The sequence below is a fragment of the Corvus hawaiiensis genome, chromosome 1 (assembly GCF_020740725.1).
Source record: "Corvus hawaiiensis isolate bCorHaw1 chromosome 1, bCorHaw1.pri.cur, whole genome shotgun sequence".
NCBI classification, from domain to species: Eukaryota; Metazoa; Chordata; class Aves; order Passeriformes; family Corvidae; genus Corvus; species Corvus hawaiiensis.
Genome location: NC_063213.1, coordinates 91856189 through 91876938, shown reverse-complemented (window position 1 = coordinate 91876938; position 20750 = coordinate 91856189). Strand labels below are relative to the sequence as shown.

Here is a 20750-nt window from a genome sequence, read left to right as displayed (position 1 = left end):
CACATACTCAGAAAGCAAGCCTGTTTTTTAAAGCAGTCACTTTTAGTCATTTTTCCAGTCCATCACAGCACTTGAGCTGTTTTGATATGAAGTCTAATTCTGATTTATAAGTGGCAAGGAAGAACAACTACACTTGAGCCATTAAATAGCTGTACCTATTAGAAAAAACTGTTACATGTTTGTCCATAATGAACGATCCACAATAAAATTAAATGCCAGAGCCAGTAGAAATCTGTCCACCTCTGCAGTAGAGAACTATAAATAACTTCTGAGATAACAGTAATGTGGGAGTGAGGAAAGGAATGCTTGATTGATGAATGGCTAAAACCTAGCATGGGCCTCACTCAACAACCCTTGTAAATCATGCAATGTGTTAACATCAGGTTTTAGAGCTAATTGCTATTTTTAAGGAGGATCCTACCAAACTTTCCAAGAGGCTACATAACGAAAGGTAATGCTCTGAGGGCACCAGGAAAGGAAATACTTTTCCCAGTACACAAGTTTCTAACACAGGAAAAATTCAGTATTAAGTCAGTCCAGTCAGACTTTCAAGTCAAAATTCTTAAAAAGGCAGTATACGTTTTACCTGACAAGTTGTACCAATCATGCAATATATAAGCATTTCTGTTGGAGAAGTTCAAACCTTGCTGAGCAGCCTCAAAGCAAGGAATTACATAATGCTACTGGCATGCAGAAAGACAGTACATCCACACCACTTAGCCTTGAATATTTCCAATAAACAATCCTGTCAAAATTCACAGCTTACTGAAAATAGGAGTTACTTTTTACAAAAGCTAAAAATGTTCCTGAACCACTGGGGAGCTGGCAGCAGAAAAGCCGCTTGTGTAGCAGCTGTTACCAATGAAGCTGTGGTGGGAGAGGCATCCTGCAGAGCAGCTGCTGTGGGGTGGGGGGTGGGGAGGGGCGCTCCCTGGGCCATTTCGGTTGCAGCGGTGCAGCAGGCGGCAGCCGAGGGACTGCTCCATCGCTCCACTCATCCGCAGGCAAGGGTGAATAAAGCAGATTTATGGGAGTGGGGGGAGTAGGGCACCCTGCTCCAGGACTTTCAGCACAGGGCTCACGACCAACCTTGGCTGGCACTCTGCCACACAGTTCACTGCTGGCTCCAACCGTGCATGTTGCCGTGGAGCCATCCACCCCTCCCTTCTGCTCCTTCACCCCTCTCAGACCCTCCACATCTGCGGAGTTCCGCTGTTGCAAGTCTCACTCCTTTTTTACAGCTTTCAAGGTTTTCAACACCACCCTCCAGGTAATAATCAAGTTTTTGGCAGTCTCATTCACACTAAATGCACTTGCAGAGTGTTTAGCTAGCAATACCCTGTTTAGCTAGCAATGATGTCCTAATATTTACAATAGATCCCTCTTTCTGAGATACTTGGGATCCCATTTTTATCCTCTCAGCAGCTCACCTTTGAAACAGGTTGAATAAGTAGTAGCAGCCTGGGCTTATGTACTAGTTTGAAAACAAACCAGGGGGAGACACCAAATCAGAATAACAATTTAATAGGGAAATAAAATAAGGAAAAAGAACAAAAATAAAGGCAGAAAACACTGTTTCAAACTGACAGAGTCAAGATACAACCTGACAATCTGTTAGGCAGAGTGATGGCAGCAGTCTGGTAGAATGGTGGCTGCAGTCCTCCTGAAGCGGTGATCCTGTAGAAAAAGGTCTGCTCTTCCTCAGAAAGTCCAGTGGTGGCTGTGTAGCTCCTGTCCTCTGGAAATCCAGTGGGAAGGATCCTCTCTGGTGTTCAGTCTCAGATTATATCCATGATGGGATGCTTGGTTCCTCCCTCTGGGTGGAACATCTCACAATGGGGTAATGAGTCATGAGGCCAAGTGTTGATTAGGCTCATTAACAGAAGATAGTCCGGAGGGAGTTACCTCTGAGTCATGCAACAGGACAGTGATGGGCCATTAACAGAAAGATAGTCTGGGGGGAGGAGGCAAGGAAACACCACCCCACCTGAATTCAACAGCTCATGAGGATGGTAATAGAAAACACTGTAACCAAGGACAGCTTATCACAGCTTTACAGCCATTCTCATCTGCTGAGTGTCTGTCTCCAGCCACTTGATTGTGGTTCGGCTGCGTGATACAGCCATAGAGTTGGCATTCCACGTTGGTCGGGGGTCACCAGATGTCACAGTTGAGACAGACACGACACTCATGAATCACACACACCAACTGCATTCAGAAGGCAAAAAGCTTATCTTTAATACCACACAGCGTCTTTTATAGTTTCTTAGCTGTTTATATAGCTTTAAAGCACAACAAGCTTAATTCAACCAATCACCACACACCACTGGGTGAACACACGACAATCACACAGCATGTTTTTCTACCTCTAATTCAGCTATGCCTCTTTCCCACGGTCCTTCTCTAGCAGAAGTAACAGGCCTGAGTCATGATTTTATGAAGGCAACAGGGCCTTCATTTTATAAGGTTTTACCTGTATGCAACAGACAAACACTTCTTAATACCATCCTGGCACTCTGGGGAGAGAAACTAGAAACCAGAAGCCAGTCAGTTGGAGAAGGATCCCGTCAGCTTTTTTTCCCCCATTCCCCTGTCCAGGCCATGCTGGGTGTGCCCAGAGCTGTGCCTAAACTTCCCCATGGATTCTGTGCTTTGGAGGGCAGCAGGAGAGCAGGACATGTGCCACCTCCTCAGAGCTGCCAGAGTGGGATGCCCCTGAGCCCGCTGCTGTCTCCCAGCACTGGTATTCCCCCCGTGCTGCAGAGATGAGGATCCACCTGGAGAGAGCCATTGTGGGAACAGGATCCATCCCCAGATGATCTCCTGGCCCCTCCTGAACAGGTGCTTCCCCACCACCAGGTGGTACAGCAGGAGGCCCAGGGACCAGATCGTCGCTGCCTCGCCGTGGTAGCGTTGGTGGTGGATCCACTCAGGTGGGCTGTAGAACAGGGGTCCTGTGGAACACAGACCAAGTCCATCAGGGGATGCTGCTGCTCCCAGAGCCTCGCCCCAGCATCCCTGGGCACATGGAGGCTGCACCAGTGGCACACAGGGTGACCCGCTGCCCTCTCACCAGCACCTGTGACTTGTGTACAAACTTGGGGTTGGAAAAGAGGCCACAGGTGTTGAAAGAGGGCAGCAGTAGCCCTGGGAAGGCCCCACCATGACATGCAAAAGAAAAACCCATCCAGGGGTGGGAAAAAAACATGCCTTCATCCTTCCCACCTGCATTGTCCCCAAGAAACATTAATTAGCCAAGGCAAACAAGGGGAGTGGAGCAGTCCAAGCCCTCCCTCGCCTGCACACCAAACCAGCCGATGCACAGTGTCTGACCCCCCTCTCTTCTACTCCCATGGTGTTGTTGGGCTGGCTGCTCCAGCTCCAGCTCCAGCCCCAGCCCAGGGCAGAGTGGTAGCTGAAGGCTGTCAGCAGGGCTGTGAGCTAGTCCCCTTCCAGCTCCACCCAAAAGCAGCTTGGCTCAAGAATTAATCCTGTGCCTGGCAGCAATAGGGGGAAGCCCCGGTGCTACACCCAGGCTGGGCCACGAGATGCCCAGCAGCATCCCCTGGGAGGGCTCACCTGCAAATTGGGTGTAGGCTGTGTCCTGGAGGACGGCGCCACAGCCAAAGTCAATCAGTTTCAGCTGCCTGGTGGCCAGGTCGACCAGGAGGTTCTCGGGCTTGATGTCCTGGTGCAGGGCCCCGCAGCTGGTGCAGTGCTGCACGGCCTCCAGCACCTGGCCGAACAGCCCCTGCGCCTCCTCCTTGGGCTGGAACCTCCGCTCCACCAGGAAACCCAACAGGTCCTGACACCGCTCCGGACACTCCAGCACCAGCAAGAAGCTGTTGGGGAACTCAACCCACTCCAGGAGCTGGATGACACCACGGAACCCAGTGGACACCTTGTCCAGCAGCACAATCTCCAGGAGCGCACAGGCGCTGTTGGGCTGCGGGAGGAGCACGGTGCCATCAGTGGGGCTGAGACCGTGCCAGGGCTCTGGGACCTCTCACCCAGCCCGGGACGCTCTGCGCCCCCCGCTCAGCCCCCGCCCGCTCTCCCTCCAGGGCTCCCGGCAGCTCCCACCCCGCCGGGCCCCGGCTCCTCGCTGCCCGGCACGCCCCGGCTCTGCCGCTGGCCCTGCTCACTCACCAGCTCGCCCCAGTGCCAGATGCAGTCCCGCAGCACGCATTTGATGGCCATCTGCAAGCAAGGGGCAGCAGCGGGCTGAGCTTGCCACCTGCCCCGCTGTGCCCCAGCCTCCTCCTCCTCCTCCTCCTCCTCCTCCTCCACCCTCTGCTGGCCTCACCACTCACCAGGGCTCCATCTGCGAGCTGCGTGATCGAGTAGATGCTGCCAAAGCCGCCGCTGCCCAGCAGTGAACCCAGCCGGTACTGCTCCTGCAGGGCCTCCTGCGCCTTCCCTGCGGGCAACACGTGGCCATCAGCGCTTGGCCCAGGGCCAGACACGGCTCCCAACCACCCCACCACTGCCCCAGCCCAGGCATCCCCACCGGGGATTTCTTTTTACTTTGCATCAGCAAATCTAGAGATTTTGCTTCTCAAACCAGTTCTTGGGAGGCAGACAAGATTCAGCAGAAATCATCTCTGCCACTGGCTAAGTATGGGCTGTACTTACCCAGCTGAGGCTATGTGATGTGCAGGGAAATGTCCCTCCAGTATGCCTGTGGCTCCATGCTTGGGACAGTGTGTGGTGCTAAATTTTCACTCACCAGATACTGAAAGATTGCATCTGTGTTTACATCCTCGCAACCTGGCTAGGAAATGTAGAAGAGATATAAATATTTTTAAAAATCCCAACAACACAAAACCATAAAAATCCAGTCCTGGAAGGGGGCCAAGTTTTGTCCATTATTTACAGGATCACAGAGTATATTAGGATTGACAGTTGTATTGACCTTGCAGAATGGAAAGAGACAAATACTGTAAAACGTCTGGAAGTACCTCAGGTTTTCTGACTGCTATCCTCAGATTAAGAAATTAGTTACATATATTTTTTCAGGTATTAGAAATAGGCTGGTTTTGTTGCAAACTGAAAACTAAAAAGTTTCAGACACTTTCATTCCAAGGTTTTAAACAATTGGTTAATTGTCTTCATTTTTAAACTAAACAGTGAAATACCCTATCCAAGAGCTTGACTATGATTCCTATCCCTGCAATGAAGATGTGTGAAAATGAGCCGATAGCTCAATATGGTTTTAATGTGTTTTGGGCCAGAAGCATAATAGCAGTAAAGCCAGGGAAGTTTGGGAAGCACAGAAATGTTTATTTATTTAAGAAAAAAAAAAAGAACCATACCTATGTCAAATTCCATACAGCTCCTGCATGCACTCCAGGGGGTGAATCTTACAATGCTCTCCGGGTTGGATCCCAAACTCCAGCTGGGGTTACATTCTCACTTCTTCTGTCCAGTGCTTTTTTAAATATAGTTGTATTTAATCTTTGGCTGCTGGTTGGCCACTCCACTACACACAAAAGAACTGAAGGGTTTGTGCTGAGTTTCTTTGAGGTCAGTAACTGAGCTTCAGCAGGTCTTCTGGTCAGTCTTTCCCTATGTCCTGCCACCAAGAAATGAAGCGCATCCCAGGCACCAGGAGAAGGGCAGTAAGTACTTGTCTCCTGTCCTCTAATTTTAGGAAATGTCACCATACTCTATGGTCCATATAGCAGTTATTTGCTATATATAGTCCTTGATATGGCTGCTGAATATTCCTCACACTGAGCACAAAAATATTTGTATTTCTTACTCCAGTCCTGAGCAAATCCAGTGAGCAAAGAGTCAGAGAGAGCCCTATGACATTGACCATTAAAGGCAGGAGCCAGTGTGTCCTGGGTTGCAGTGTATTCTATTACCAACCTCATGAGCTGTTGGAACCAGGTAGGGCAGTGTTTCCTTGCCTCCTCCCCCCAGACTATCTTTCTGTTAATGGCCCATCATTGTCCTGTTGCATGACTCAGAGATAACTCCCTCTGGACTATCCTCTGTTAATGAGCCTAATCAACACTTGGCCTCATGACTCATTACCCCATTGTGAGATGCTCCACCCAGAAGGAGGAACCAAGCATTCCATCCTGGATATAATCTGATATTCCAAACACCACAGACACCCTTTCCACTGGATTTCCAGAGGACAGGAGCTACACAGCCACCACTGGACCATCCGAGGAAGAGCAGCCCCTTCTACAGGATCACTGCTTCAACAGAACCACATCCACCACTTCAGGAGGACTGCAGCCACCATCTTACTGGACTGCTACTGCCACCCTGACGAACAGGGTGTCAGGTTGTATCCTGACTCTTTCACTTTGAAGCAGTGTTTTCTGCCTTTTTTTCTTTTTTTTTTCTTAATTTCCCTATTAAATTGTTATTCTGATTTGGTGCCTCCCACTAGTTTGTTTTCAAACTAGTACACAGTGTTTCTTTGCTTGCCATCCAGGGCATGCACACTAGTGCCAGCTTTGCCTTGCTGAGTGTTATCAAGGCAGTGATCCATACACCTTCTTGAGGGACTGTGTAATTCATGCCTGGATGTGCAGCAGCTTTATGATGGGTGATGAGGCAAACTGATGAAGACAAATAGAAATGTTCATATCTTTCTTTTTTCTTCTCCTCTCCCCTGACCAGGTAAATATCTTCAATTTTATCCCAAATTTTCAGGAAGCAGGCAAAAGACAACCCTTGTCTTTCAACAGAAACCATCCAAGGTTTCTTTTGAATGTGATTTTCAATTCAGGGATCTTTAAAACTTCTCTTTGCTTGTGTCTGTCCTTGAGGGTATTTTTTTTTTTCCCAGATGAAGCTTGGAGAATCTCGATTATCCATCTCTCTTTGGATGCAGTTTAGAGCTGATTGCCATAATCCTGGGCTTGCATCATGCCTACAAACCTAAGCCTACTTGGTCTGAGCCTACCAAGGGTTGCATGTACCTTTGGCGACAAGAGCCATCTCAAAAAAAAATTATCTTCTAGGAAAAGAGGGATGCCCAAATGCTCTTAATGCCCTTTGGGCTGCCCTGTGGACACAAGGCTGCAAACTTTGTCCTTGCTGCTTAGCCACCCAGCAAGCATTTGAGTTCTGCAAAAATCTGACCCTGGCTGTGGGCAGTATCATTAGTTAACGTTGATAATGTTGAATACTGCTAATTGATTTAATAGTCTGTGAGCACAGTGGCTTTGCCTTGCACAGTTTTCCAGCAGGCCACACATCAGTTTCAGCACTTGTGTGTCAGGTCCCTTCTGCTCTATTTGGTGACACCATGTTCACAGCTACTTGAGGCCTTTGAGCAACATCTGCCTTGTCCAACTTAGGTACAAAGTCAAAAGAACCATGTTTGGGTGCAGTGGGCTGAGTTGTCAGCTGTGCATGCAGGTCAGAAGAGCTGTTGGGCATGTGTGCACACGCCTTTGAATCACAACTTCCTGATGTTACAGGTTGATGCACACCAGCCACTGGAAAAGGTTCTGACTCTGGTATCCTGCTAATGAATGGAAGGTTCAAGTGAAGGTATCCAATCCCTCTGTTATAGTTTTCAGGTGACAGCTCGAGCTGGGTGCCTCCAGAGACACCTCTCAATTATACCTATACCATCTGATCCCCAAGTCCAATCACTTAATTCTGGTCCATGGTCACTTGAATTTTTACTGGTTTTCACTGTTGCTGGGTGTTGGGGTTTTAGGAGCTCTCTTGGGTTTTGTTTTTCTGTTAAAGGAATTTTCCCCATTTGTGTTGCTGGGGAGCAAATGGCTGGGTAGCTAAGAAAAACAAAAGAGCTGGCTAGTTTTTTGTTTCACCTGGGTGTGTGGGCTGTCAGTCTCCAGCATTTGGACAGAGAGGCAGGCTGCTTTCTTTGGCTCCTTTTCCTTCTGCTGGAGAAGCCCTGGGATCCCAAAGCCCGCCTTCCCTGCCCCGCTGGGAGCCAGGCCGTGGCCGCCCTGCCCCTGCCATTGCTTCGAGCCTTTGTTATGTTGTAGCTGTGCTCTCCCTGCCTACACAGACCTCTGGGGGGTTCCCTGTTTGGACACACCTCGTCTGCCATCCGGGATTTGTGCTCGTCCCTGCTGTTCCAGCCTGCCATTCCAGCCTGCTGTTCCCGAGGGTCCAGCCGGACACCAGGATCGGCTGCCCAGGGGGTTTGTGAAGCTTTTGTCCCATCCCTCCCCAGGATCCCAGGCCACCAGTGCCGCGTGCTCCCCGAGCTCGCTCCGGAGCGCCCCCTGCAGCCGCGGGGGAACCATCGCACCTGCCCTGCTCACCGGGAGCCGCCAGCGCCCCTGCCGGCTGTGAGCGGAACTGCACCCAAGGGGAAAGGGCCTGACAGCTGAGAAGGCTGGCACTGGGTTTGTGATTGTTTGCTGTTACTGCCAGAGTTATTGCTGTTTGTTTGACTGGTTATACACATATAGATATATATTAGTAAAGAACTGTTATTCTTATTTTCCACATCTTTGCCTAAAAGCCCCTTGATTTCAAAATTATAATAACTCAGAGGGAAGGGAGGTTGCATCTGCCATTCCAAGGGGGGGCTCCTGCCTTCCTTAGCAGACACCTGTCTTTCAAACCAAGACACTGGGCTGGCCTCCTTCAGACATTACTTCATTCTCTTGGAATTGTCTTCTTGGTCCTTATCTTCTTCATTCTGTTTGTATCTGAGGAAAAGGACCAGGGTGCTAGTCAACACCAGCTAAATAGGAGCCAGTGTAGTGCCCAGGTGGCCAAGAAGGCCAATGGAACCGGGCCTGTACGAACAATAGTGTGGCTAGCAGGCCCAAGGCAGTGACCGTCCCCCTGTATTAGGCACTGGTGAAGCCACTCCTCTAATGCTATGTTCAGTTTTGGGCCACTCACAAGAAAGACGTGCAGGTGCTGGAGTGTGTTCAGACAAGGACAATGGAGCTGAGGAAGTGTCTGGAGCACAAGTCTGATGAGGAGCAGCTGAGGGAGATAGGGAGACCTGGAGAAAAGGAGGCTCAGGGGAGACCTCATTACTCTATGCAACTGCCTAAAAGGAGGTTTTAGCCATGTGGGGGTCAGTGTCTTCTCAGAATTATAGAGGACGTGGCCTTAAGTTGTGCCAGGGGAGGTTTAGGGAGGATATTAGGAAAATTCCTTCACCAAAAGGATTGTTAAGCAATGAACAAGCTTCCCAGGGCAGTGGAGTCACGATCCCTACAGGTATTTAGAAGATGTGTATATGTGGCCCTTGAGGACTGTTTTGCCAGTGGGCAGGGTCAGCAGCAAAGACACAGACACCAACTGAAGGAATCCATGTAATTTCCTACAGTTCAAAGCAGCAAAGATTCACAGAAGGAGCAGCTCAGCAATGCCCCTAATCATCACCACAAAAGATTGCCTGCAGTGATTAACCAAGATCCAGCACCAGTTACCCTCAGACTTTACCATCACCCAGGGCCACCCATCAGCTGGGGGAAGCTGTCCCAGCCAAGGACTGGAGAGCCACACCCAGACACTGGGAATTCCTGCAGCTGCCTCCAGCCACAGCTGAGGCTCCAACCCCGCTGGGAGACGGCCCAGCTTTGGTAGCACTGAATAAACAAACTGACAGCACTTCTAGTGCGGGAACATCTGGTTTCATCCTCCTCTTGGGTTCCTCCTAAGCCTGGCCAGGGCTCAAGGAGGAATCAAGTATCTCCAAACAAGGCCAGATGTAGGATTTCATGGCCTTGCCCAGCTTCTAAATAGGGAAAGGTAAATGCGTGTTTTGCTAATGAGAGGATACATCTATCCTACTGCTAATAACACTTACTTTATGAGCAGATACATATATCATAGTGCTAATGATCCTGCATATTTTTTGTCAGTGTGTGGATACAAATATAAAGTTTAGTTGGAAGGTTCATCCAGAGGTCATGTTTGGCTCAGGGCCAGTTGCTCAGTCCTTAGTACTTCAATCAATCTTCATAACTACATGATGAACTACAACCTTCGTAACAATTCTTTCAGTCATAAAATCTTGGATTTAGGTATTAGACGTAAAGGCATTTCCTCTTGTTCTTGAATTAAGTTCATTACTCATAGCTATAATTCACATTCCTTTTGAAACATGCCTAATTAGTTGCATAAAACAGGGAATTAGACAGGGAACAAAAATTAAAACAGTGGCTGTGCAAAGGAGAAAGGAAAGCACATACTTCCCCCATGGCAGCCATGAAAATATGTCCAATTCCCAACTTTTCTACATTTGGATAGGTACATGAGCTAATTTTCTCATTTCTCTTGTTATCTGTTTTACCACTTTTCCATTTTCATCAATTTGTAGGCAACAATTAGATTAATTTATTTTTCCAAACTTATGTTCTGATTGCAATGATAACATAAAATCAGCAATATCAACAACAGTTTCATTGTTAAGTTGTCCTCTCCCACCCATGAAAACTAATCACTGTTGTCATCGGTCTTCCTATCAAGCCACATGGAGAATATCCTTTTCTAAATGGACCATTGCAGTAAACAGGTAAATGTAATCACACAGGATCTGCAAAACAATATTCTATAACATCTAGTTATTCTCACATTAACACTTGGTTGCAAGGACATATTCCCATTTTTCCTGCCCAGGTTTCATGATTTGAGCTTTGGGCAATATTTCCCTATGCCTACAATGCCACTGAATTCCTAGAAATTTCACCATTTGGGACAGTCCATAAATATTTTGATTCATTTTCCAGCCTTTCTGTTTCGTATGATCCACAACCAATTTCAGCATTTGTTGTACTTTTTCCTCCTGTTTTCCCTGAATTAGGATATCATCTAGATAATGAACCATTTGCATATGAGGAGGCAGCTATATCTTATCCAAAGGTTCAGCCACCATCCCATGGCAGAGTTGACCACCCCTGAGGCAATGGGTTGAGAGGGCACTGCTGGCCCTGCCACATGAAGGCAAATTGATCCCAATGCCCTTCTGCAACAGAGATAGTAAAAAACGCATTGGTTACATCAATCACAGCACTCCAAGTTTCTGAATGCTTCTGAATTTTTTCTATTAAAGCAACAGTATCTGGTACAGCTATCATGAGAGGTGGGGTAGTGTGCTTATTTAACACCCGAAAATCCACAGTCATTCTCTGTGACCAACCATTCTTTTTGATGGGTCATATTGGATTGTTCCAAGCTGTGGCAGTGGATTTTAAAACTCTGGTATCCAACAAATATTTAATTGTCTGTGATATTTCTTCATGCCCTCCTGAAATCGGATGTTGTTTCATATTTGTGTAGATGGGCCATTTACCCACCATGATATCCTTTTTCAGATCAGAGAGAGAGGAACCAAGATTTTTTTGTGCATATACTTTGTGATATCAGTTTATGGAAAGATAACATCAGTGGCAATGAAAGTCATTTGGGATGTGTATTGGTTGCTATTTGTCTGTCCTGGTCTGGGCTGCTACTTCTGGGGGTTTATTAATGATTGCACCAAGCTGGTTGGGGAAATAGGAGAGGATGATTTTTTCCTAGCCTTTCACTTCCTTTTCCCCCTTCAGGTCTGACAAATCACTTTTTGAGAATGTTGAATTCCCTCTGATTGTTAAAAGGTAGCAGAATATTTGAAGGAAAATTGCAGTGGCAGGTCCAGAGAAGACACTCATTTTATTGTGCTGGACCCTGGCTAGTGTTTATCTCATGCTGCTTGATATCGAATGGCAGCACCTACAGCCAGAGGGGAAGGAGGACAAATTGGCAGATGCTACGGTCACTCAGACTGCAGTTAAACCAGACGGACAGCCAAAGCCAATAGCAAGTCACTCCTGTCCAAAGGAGAAAATACAAGACCAAATCCGTTTGCCCAGTGGATTATGATGGGGAGGCAGGACCCTCACATCCAGCGAGGACTTAAAGCTGGAAATAATCACTGAATCCTTATCCTTAAAAAGTCTATGCAATCTGTGGAAAGACCTCACCTGATGAACAGATGAGTCCATATTAAGCTGGTTGATCGAAACCTTGGAAACTGCAGGCAACAGTAAAATTTTGGACAGTATTGAAGTGAAGAACTCAGCATCTTTGTCACATAATGCAGGTGATGACCAGGGGATCGTGAGGAAGCCAGAACCTCTGACCACGATTCTTAAAATAAGTGAGGGAGACATACCTTTGCCAAGAAGACCTCTTCCTGCAGCAAGGCCCTTGGAAAACCATGGAGCAATGAATCCAACACATGGGACACCTGGCTGTGCTAAAGATCATTTTCTCAAATAACAACCAAGCCACTAGAAGTCCAGACCTTGTAAAATGTACAGCACTGGTGTGGTTGAAGCTCACACGACTCAGGCCATGAGGATACTCCCACTTCCTAGACATGCTGCAATGGAACGAGGAGAACAAGACAGTGAGCGCTTGTGGCAGGGCGCCCCCCACCTCTACCACAGAAAGCTTATCTGCTCTGTCCATCAGCTGGTGCATATGGATGAGATAACAGGCCAGACAGCAGCGGGTTATCTCTGGTGCCAAGGAAGGTAAGATCATCGTGGTCTGGAGAGCAAGATGTAAAGAGAGATAAATTAGGAATTATTGACTGAAAAGACACTACTTTACGCTATAAAAGCCACACAAATTATTACCGAGACAGAAGCCTCTTACACACTCCCTCGAAAAGTGCAGGGCTTCTCCCATGAAGTTTGGATGCATCTTCATGGATACTTTTCTGGAAATTGAGAGGAAGGATTCTATGTGTTCCCCTTCAGCAACTGGAGGGTAAGATACATTAAATCCTAATCTATACTATTTCTTCACTAGCTGTTATATAGGTGATGCCTTTTCCTGGTCTTAAAATCAAGAGTCATACACGGTTAGAAGGGGAAAAGGGATTTTACCTTGGTATTTATTTTAAGGATCCTTAGGTGCACATGTCCAGGTCATATGCATCGAGATGCACCCCGCAGAGTATGTCCCCAAGGATTGGGTATAACATTAGATACCCCAATGAGAGACTCAAGTGAGCCCCCCTCCCCAAGGAACCTTCCCCTGGATGGTTCTATCTTGGTTTACGGAATGTGTTCTGGAGAGGACCTTGGAGTCTGGGGCACACTGATCCCTAGCTATGAAGCCTCTAAAATGTTTAGTGTCTCAGCTTGACAAACAAGTCCAAGAATGTAGGCAAAATGCACTAAGAATACAGAAGTTGTAAAAGCTATAACAGGGGTATAAAAGAAAAGGCAAAAAATCTTCATGGCATCATAGGTACCTCACTCTCGCACTTTATGGTTTATCTACTAGTAGTATTTATTTTGTTTATCCTGTGTAGTAAGTAATCTGTTAAAAGTCTTATGTCTGTTAAATTGTTTCTGTTAAATAAATCATTAATTTTGTAATAGACCTAATCGGCCACTATCAAGAATATGTGAGCGAGAGTGGGTTTTGGGGTGCTGGCTGTACTAGTTTGAAAACAAACCAGTGGGAGGCACCAAGTCAGAATAACAATTTAATGGGGAAATTAAAGAAAAGGAAAAACTTAAAGAAACCACTGGTTCAAACTGACAGAGTCAAGATACAACCTGACACCCTGTTAGTCAGGGTGGTGGTAGCAGTCTGGTAGAATAGTGGCTGCAGTCCTCCTGAAGTGGTGGATGTGGTTCTGTTGAAGCAGTGATCCTGTAGAAGGGGCTGCTCTTCCTCGGATGGTCCAGTGGTGGCTGTGTAGCTCCTGTCCTCTGGAAATCCAGTGGAAGTGTTGTCTCTGATGTTCAGCATCTCAGATTATATCCATGATGGGATGCTTGGTTCCTCCCTCTGGGTGGAACATCTCACAATGGGGTAATGAGTCATGAGGCCAGGCAATGATGGGCTCATTAACAGAAGATAGTCTGTGGGGAGGAGGCAAGGAAACACTGTCCCACCTGATTTCAACAGCTCATGAGGATGGTAATAGAATACACTGCAACCCGGGACACCTGACAAGTCAGATTGCAGAGCTGAAAGCTGTCCAGCTGTCTTTGGATATCACCGAGCAAGAGGAGTGACCAACACTCTACCTCTGCACTGGCTCATGCACGGTAGTATGCTTTGTGGGGATGGCTGGCATGACAGAAAAAGGCCAGTTGGCAGCCCAGAGGGAAACCCATCTGAGCTGCCCAAGTGTGGCAAGACATTGCTGCCCAGGTAGAGAAGCAGACCATGAAAGTCCATCATGTGCCTGAGTCAGGCTAACGAGGAGCATTGTAACAATGACCAGGTGGAGCTCGCTGGCAAGACTGAAGTGTCACAGGTGGATCTGTACTGGCAACACAAGGGAGAGTTATTTCTAGCTTGGTGGGCCCATGATGCCTCAGGTCATCAGGGAAGAGGTGTCATACCTATGGCCTCGTGACTGAGGGGTGGACTTAACACCAGCTGAGATGCCTCTGCAGGCCATGGTGAAGACCATGATGAAGCAGGCTGTCCCCTTTATATACAGTATATTCCGGGTAATCCATGATTGTGAGTAATGCGCTGCAATCAAGAAGGCCAATTAGATAAAGCCACTAATATAAGTGGCTGTCTAAATATAAGTAAGAGGAGGCCTGGCAGATCAATGGCATCATACTTCCACAAATCCGCCGAGGCTAGTCTTACATGCTGACAAAGGTAGAAGGCACTACTGGATAGCTGGAGACATACCCTGTGCCTCATGCCACTACCTGGAACTTCATCTTGGGCCCTCAAAAACAAGTCCTGTGGCAACACTGAAAGAACTGAGTCAGACAATGGGATTCATTTCAAATACAGCCTTATAAACACCAGGGCTAGAGAACAACGTATTGAGTGGCAAAGCGAGGGATGCCCAGGAAAGGCTAAGATATGTGGGAATGGGTAGGAAAGGCAAGGCAAGGCAAAGGAGAAGAAAGGCAAAGCAAAAGAAGGCCAGAGAAGAAAGCACTAGGTAGGTCAAGGCGGAAGATGGGCACATAGGCAACAAAAGGCAAAGGAGGGGTAGCAGAGGAAACAAAGGCAAGGGTTGGGTTTGCAAGGCAAGGCAAGTAAGAGGTAGACAAGTCAATGAGAGTCATAGGAGAAGCAGGCAAGGCAAGGCAAAGCCAGGAAAAAGGGGTAGGGAAGTCAAGATGGGGAACAGCTAAGTAAGGCAATGCAAGGAAATGGTTTGGTAGGAAGAGCAAGGAAAGACATGCAGGGGTCTGTAAGAAAAGGTATAGTTCAGATGGGAAAGACAAGGCAAGGCAAAGGAGGGGCAGGCAAGGCAAAGCAAGACCAGGTATGAAAGTCCAAGGCAAATCAAGGAGAGGGATGGGCATGCAAGGCAAGGTAATGCAAGGGAGTGGTGGGAAGGTATGGCAAGTTGAGGGCTGGTTTTGTAAGGAAAGGCATTTAGAAGTAGGCAAGTGAAGGAGAAGGTAAGGCAAAAAGCGGCAGGGAAGTGAAGGGTGGGGAGTAAGTGAGCAAGTCAATGCAAGGCAATGGAGTTGTATGGATGGGCAATGGAAGGACGGAAAGCTCAAGTAGGGCAAAGTAATGGATGGGTAAGAGTGGTAAGGATACATGGTAGTAGGGTGGCCAAGGCAAGGCAAGGCAGGGGTAGGCAAGGCAGTGAGACTCCTAAGAGAAGCAGGAAAGGCAAGGCAAGACCAGGAAGAAAGAGGCAGGGAAGTCAAGGTGGGGGATGAGTGAGCAAGGCAGTGCTAAGGAGTGTTAGAAAGGGCAAGAGAGGGACACAGAAGGGTCAGTATAGCAATGCAAGGTTGAAGTAGGAAAGGCAAGCCACGTTAATGTAGGGGTTGGACTAGCAAGGGAATGGAATGGAAGAAAGAAGTAAGCAGATGAATGTGGGAGAAGGGCATGGAAGGTAATGCAAGGCAAAGGAGGGGCAAAGCAAGTAAAGGGTTGGGTTTACAAGGCAAGTGAGAGGTAAGCAAGGCAATGAGAATACTCACAGGAGGAGTAGGCAAGGAAAGGCAGTGCTGGGAAGAAAGGGGGTAAGAAACAAGCTGAGGCAAGGCAATGCAAGGCAAGGGAGTTGTAGGATAGACAATGGAAGGGCACAGAGGTGTCAGGAAGGCAAGGGAAGGAATAGTCAGGAATGGCAAAAATATTTGGGTAGGGTAGGAAAGGCAAGGCAAGGCAAGGCAGTGATACAGGAGAAGGCAAGGCAAGGCGAGGAAAAAGGAGGCAGAGAAGTAAAGGCGGGAGATGCATGAGCTAGGCAATGCAAGGCACTGGAGTGATAGGAAGACAAGGGTAGGACATGGAGGGGTCAGGAAGGGTAATTAAGAATCAATAAGGCAAGGGAAGGGATGGTCAGGGTGGAAAGGCATGTTCACATAAGGGCAGGGTAGACAAGGCAATGATAGTCTTCGGGCAAAAGAATCAGGCAAGGCAAGGCACAGCCTGGTAAAAAGGGGTAGGGAAGTCAAGGTGGACAATGGGTAAGTAAGGCAATGCAAGGCAATGGAGTGGTAGGAAAGGCAAGGGAAGAACAAAAAGGGATCAGTAAGGCAATGCAATGTTGGAGTGGGAAAGGCAAAGCAAGTCAAAGGAGGGGCAGGCAAGGGAAGTAAAGCCAGGAAAAAAAGTCCTAGGCAGGTCAAGACAGGGATGGGCATGCAAGGTAATGCAAGGGAAAGGAGAGGTAGCAGGGCAAGGCAAGGCAAGACTTGGCTTTAAATAGCAAGGCAGGTAGGATCTAGGGAAGGAGAGTAATAGGAGGAGCAGGAAAGACAAGGAATGGCCAGGAAGAAAGCAGAACAGAAGTCAAGGTGGAGGATGGATGAGCAAGGCAATGCAAGGTAGTGAAGTGGTAGGAAGGGCAAGGGAAGGCCATGGGGGGTCATTAAGGCAATACATAGTTGGAGAAGGTGTGGAAAGGTGTGGAAAGGAGAAGGAAGGGGAGGGGAGGGGAGGGGAGGGGAGGGGAGGGGAGGGGAGGGGAGGGGAGGGGAGGGGAGGGGAGGGGAGGGGAGGGGAGGGGAGGGGAGGGGAGGGGAGGGGAGGGGAGGGAAGGGGAGGGAAGGGGAGGGAAGGGAAGGGAAGGGAAGGGAAGGGAAGGGAAGGGAAGGGAAGGGAAGGGAAGGGAAGGGAAGGGAAGGGAAGGGAAGGGAAGGGAAGGGAAGGGAAGGGAAGGGAAGGGAAGGGAAGGGAAGGGAAGGGAAGGGAAGGGAAGGGAAGGGAAGGGAAGGGAAGGGAAGGGAAGGGAAGGGAAGGGAAGGGAAGGGAAGGGAAGGGAAGGGAAGGGAAGGGAAGGGAAGGGAAGGGAAGGGAAGGGAAGGGAAGGGAAGGGAAGGGAAGGGAAGGGAAGGGAAGGGAAGGGAAGGGAAGGGAAGGCACAAGCCCCGGCGTGCCCTCGGGCAGAGGGGACGCAGCGTTAGCCTCCACAGCGTCCTCGCTGGACGGCTCAGTGGAATCGGCGTGAGATGGGTGCGTGCACTGGCTCCTCCTCAGAGGAAACATGTCGGGCAGCCGGTGGAATAGGCTCGTGTTAGCCCAGAGGCAAAGAAGGCGGGAGGGGCTTCTGGTGTGAGTTCCAACAGGTTTATTTGCAGGAGGGTCCAGGGACCAGCGAAGCCCGGAGGAGATGCGGGCTAGCCCCTTTATGGGGAGGTGGAGCAAGGCAGGGAAAGAGAAAACAACCAATGGGGTACAGGCAGAGGGGAGGATACAATTTTTCAGAACAAATGGGGAAAACAGGGAGGCAGGAGTCATAACAGGGAACCAATTAATAACTAAAAAAGGGAGAACTTTCTGGAACAGGGGGAGGTAATTTAGGATTGGGAGCCACCCAGGGGGAGGTAACCTAGACCTCAGTGATCTCGTCTGGTGACTGACATTTGATGGTTTCAGCTGAGAGCAGGCTGACCCACCCCAACATCTCCCCCTTCTTTATTACATTGAAATGAGGGGAAAGGCTTAAGGGATTTCAAAACCAAACACTTAAAAATGGGAAGGGCTAATTAAATTAACAAGTCCATAAAGAAACCCCGTACAATGTCCTTGATAATTGAAGGAATCCGGCTACTGGAGCTCCCAGTGTACAGGAGGAGCTGCAGCAGCAGGTGGGACAGCAGCATGTAGGAGGTCATCACACAGTCAAGGGTGGTAACTTTAGGAAAAGTATAACACAAATAGACTTAATACAAATACAACTAACTTAAATAACAATGGCTCCCTTGGACTCCCCCTCTTTCAAAACAAAGGGCCACTTAGGGGAGGGAAACACAGAGAAGGTGGGAAAGGGAATGTTTGTTTTTCAGGCCTGGAGGAGGAGTATTTTTTCCAGGTGGTTTTGTTTTTCTTCATTTCCAGGCTGTGGCAGCTTCTTTTCTTTGCCTGGCTTCTGCAGGTGGTTTCAAAAAGGGTTTGATCCACTTCCCAGGGATCCATCTTGGATCCTCTGGGGTGGAAACACACCCATAGCCTCTACCCTGGGTGACTAGGGGGTACGGGCCATGTATCTGTAAAGTGTCAGGGTCCTTTATTAGGACCTCAAGTCTCTCAGTCAGTTTATGTTTGGCAGAGTTTGTGAAGTGTCTCATTATGGGAAGATCAGGTTCCTCATAGGAACAGTTTAAAAAGTTCAAAGTGAACAACGCTTTGGACAGTCTTATAATGGGGGCAGCGATCTCATTGCCACCCTTTTGTTGTTCTAGCAGTCTTTTTAGTGTCTGATGTTTCCTCTCCACGATGGCTTGGCCTGTGGGCGAGTGAGGGATGCCAGTGATGTGATCCACACCCCACTCACTCATGAATCTGTTTAACTCTGCAGAGGTGTACGCAGGGCCATTGTCAGTTTTTAATTTATTTGGTGTCCCCAACACAGTGAAGGCCTGGACTAGGTGGTTGATGACATCTTTGGCCCTCTCCCCATGGTGGGCTGAGGCAAAGGTTGCACCAGAAAAGGTATCCACTGAAATGTGAATATATTTCTGCCGGCCAAATTGGGGGAAGTGGATGACATCTGTTTGCCATACCTCACAACTGCCTAGGCCTCGGGGGTTAACCCCTTGACCTAATGATGGAAGCTGATGTTTTTGGCAGTTGGGGCATGTCGCCACAATGGCTTTCGCCTGATCTCTAGTGAGGTGGAACATCCGGACGAGAGCTGGAGCATTTTGATGGAACATTGCATGGCTCAGCTGGGCTTGCTGGAATCTGTTAGGCAGATTTGCTAACTTGATGGGCATAGCTAGGGCATCTGCTCTCCTGTTCCCTTCGGCAATAAATCCCAGCAGGTCAGTGTGTGACCTCACATGCATTATGTAAAAGGGTTGCTTTTGGTGGGAGACAATTTGGATTAGCTTCGAAAGCAATTTATAGATTTTTGGATTCGCCACCTCTCTGAGCAATGCTCTTTCTGCTCTGGACACCACTCCTGCTACATATGCGGAATCTGTTACGAAATTAAAAGGTTCATTGAACCGCTCAAATGCTCTGACCACTGCGGCAAGCTCTGCAACCTGCGGTGATCCTTCGACCACCTGCACATCAGACTCCCACTTCTGAGTGCAAGGATTCCTCCAAGCGATGACAGACTTGTGAGATGCCCCAGAACCATCCGTAAAGATCGTCAGGGCATTGAGGGGTTCACGACTCTGAATTTCTTTTGGAATTAATTTAAAGGCCGAATTGAACAATTTATGTTTCTGGTTGTGAGCCGATATTTGTCCCGAATAAGTATCAAAGGCAAATTGGAGATGATTGTTGTTTTGAAGGAGATGGTCCAGTGCATTGGTTGTTAGTGGCAGGTAAACACATGTGAAATCACACCCCGCAAGGGTACGGAGGTGAGACCTAGCCTTTATCACCAACTGAGCCATGAGCTCCTGTGGTGTGGTAATACTTTTGGATGGCTGGTGCGAGAGGAAAACCCACTCAATAATCAGAAGGGGATCCCTCTGCACCTTGTCCCACTGGAAAACCAGCCCATGTCGGTATGGCATTTTCCCCAACACTATAAACTGAAAGGGCAGACCTGGGGCATAACAATGGGCTTGGCGAGATGACAGCGCCTCCTGGACTTTGATGAGGGAATTTCTTGCCTCTTCTGTCAACTGCCTCAGGGATTTGAGATCCTCATTCCCACAAAGCAGGTTGAACAGAGGGGCAAGGTCCTCAGTCGTCAGTCCCAGGAGCTGCCTCACCCAGTTGATGGACTCGCAGAGTTGATGGAGTTTCTGCAGAGTCTTGGGGTTATCATTGATCTTAATGGTTCGGGCACCACCGTCTGCTCCTCTATTTTTTGTCCTAAATATTTAAAAGGTGAGGTCTTCTGGACCTTTTTGGGATGGATTTTGAATCCATCAGCCTCTAAAGCCCTGATTACCTCCCCCAGAGTCCAGTCCAGGTACTGCTGCGTGGGTGCACACACCAAAACATTGTCCACGTAGTGTAGGATCACAGCTCTAACTGCCTTTTTCCGAATAGGGGACAGAATGCGAGCGACATACCACTGGCAGATGGTGGGCGAGTTTTTCATGCCTTGCGGCAGAACTCGCCACTGGTAGCGCTGCATGGGAGCCTCTCAGTGGAGGGAAGGCACCGAGAAGGCAAACCGGGGTGCATCGTCCAGATGCAGGGGGATATGGAAGAAGCAGTCCTTGATCTCTATGACTGCTAGCTTCCACTGCCTAGGGAGCATAGAGGGTGATGGCATTCCAGGCTGCAGGGGTCCCATGTCCTCAATGACCTCATTAATTTTCCGCAGGTCGTGAAGGAGTCTCCACTTGTCTGTCCCCGGCTTCCGGATCACAAAGACCAGGGAGTTCCAAGTGCTGTTGGAAGGCTCAATGTTC

At 48.4% G+C, this 20750-nt stretch overlaps 1 protein-coding gene across 1 annotated transcript; it reads right to left on the bottom strand.

The window, feature by feature from the left end:
• Positions 1-1835: 1835 nt before the first annotated feature.
• LOC125334550 (serine/threonine-protein kinase pim-1-like) lies at positions 1836-20470 on the bottom strand. The gene is made up of 6 exons (XM_048321498.1): positions 20282-20470; positions 19931-20159; positions 4314-4420; positions 4150-4200; positions 3580-3946; positions 1836-2954 (listed from the first exon to the last, which is right to left on the bottom strand). The coding sequence occupies exons 1-6, from the start codon at positions 20468-20470 to the stop codon at positions 2548-2550; spliced, it is 1350 nt and encodes a 449-aa protein (XP_048177455.1). The 3' UTR covers positions 1836-2547.
• Between the last annotated feature and the right edge of the window lie 280 nt (positions 20471-20750).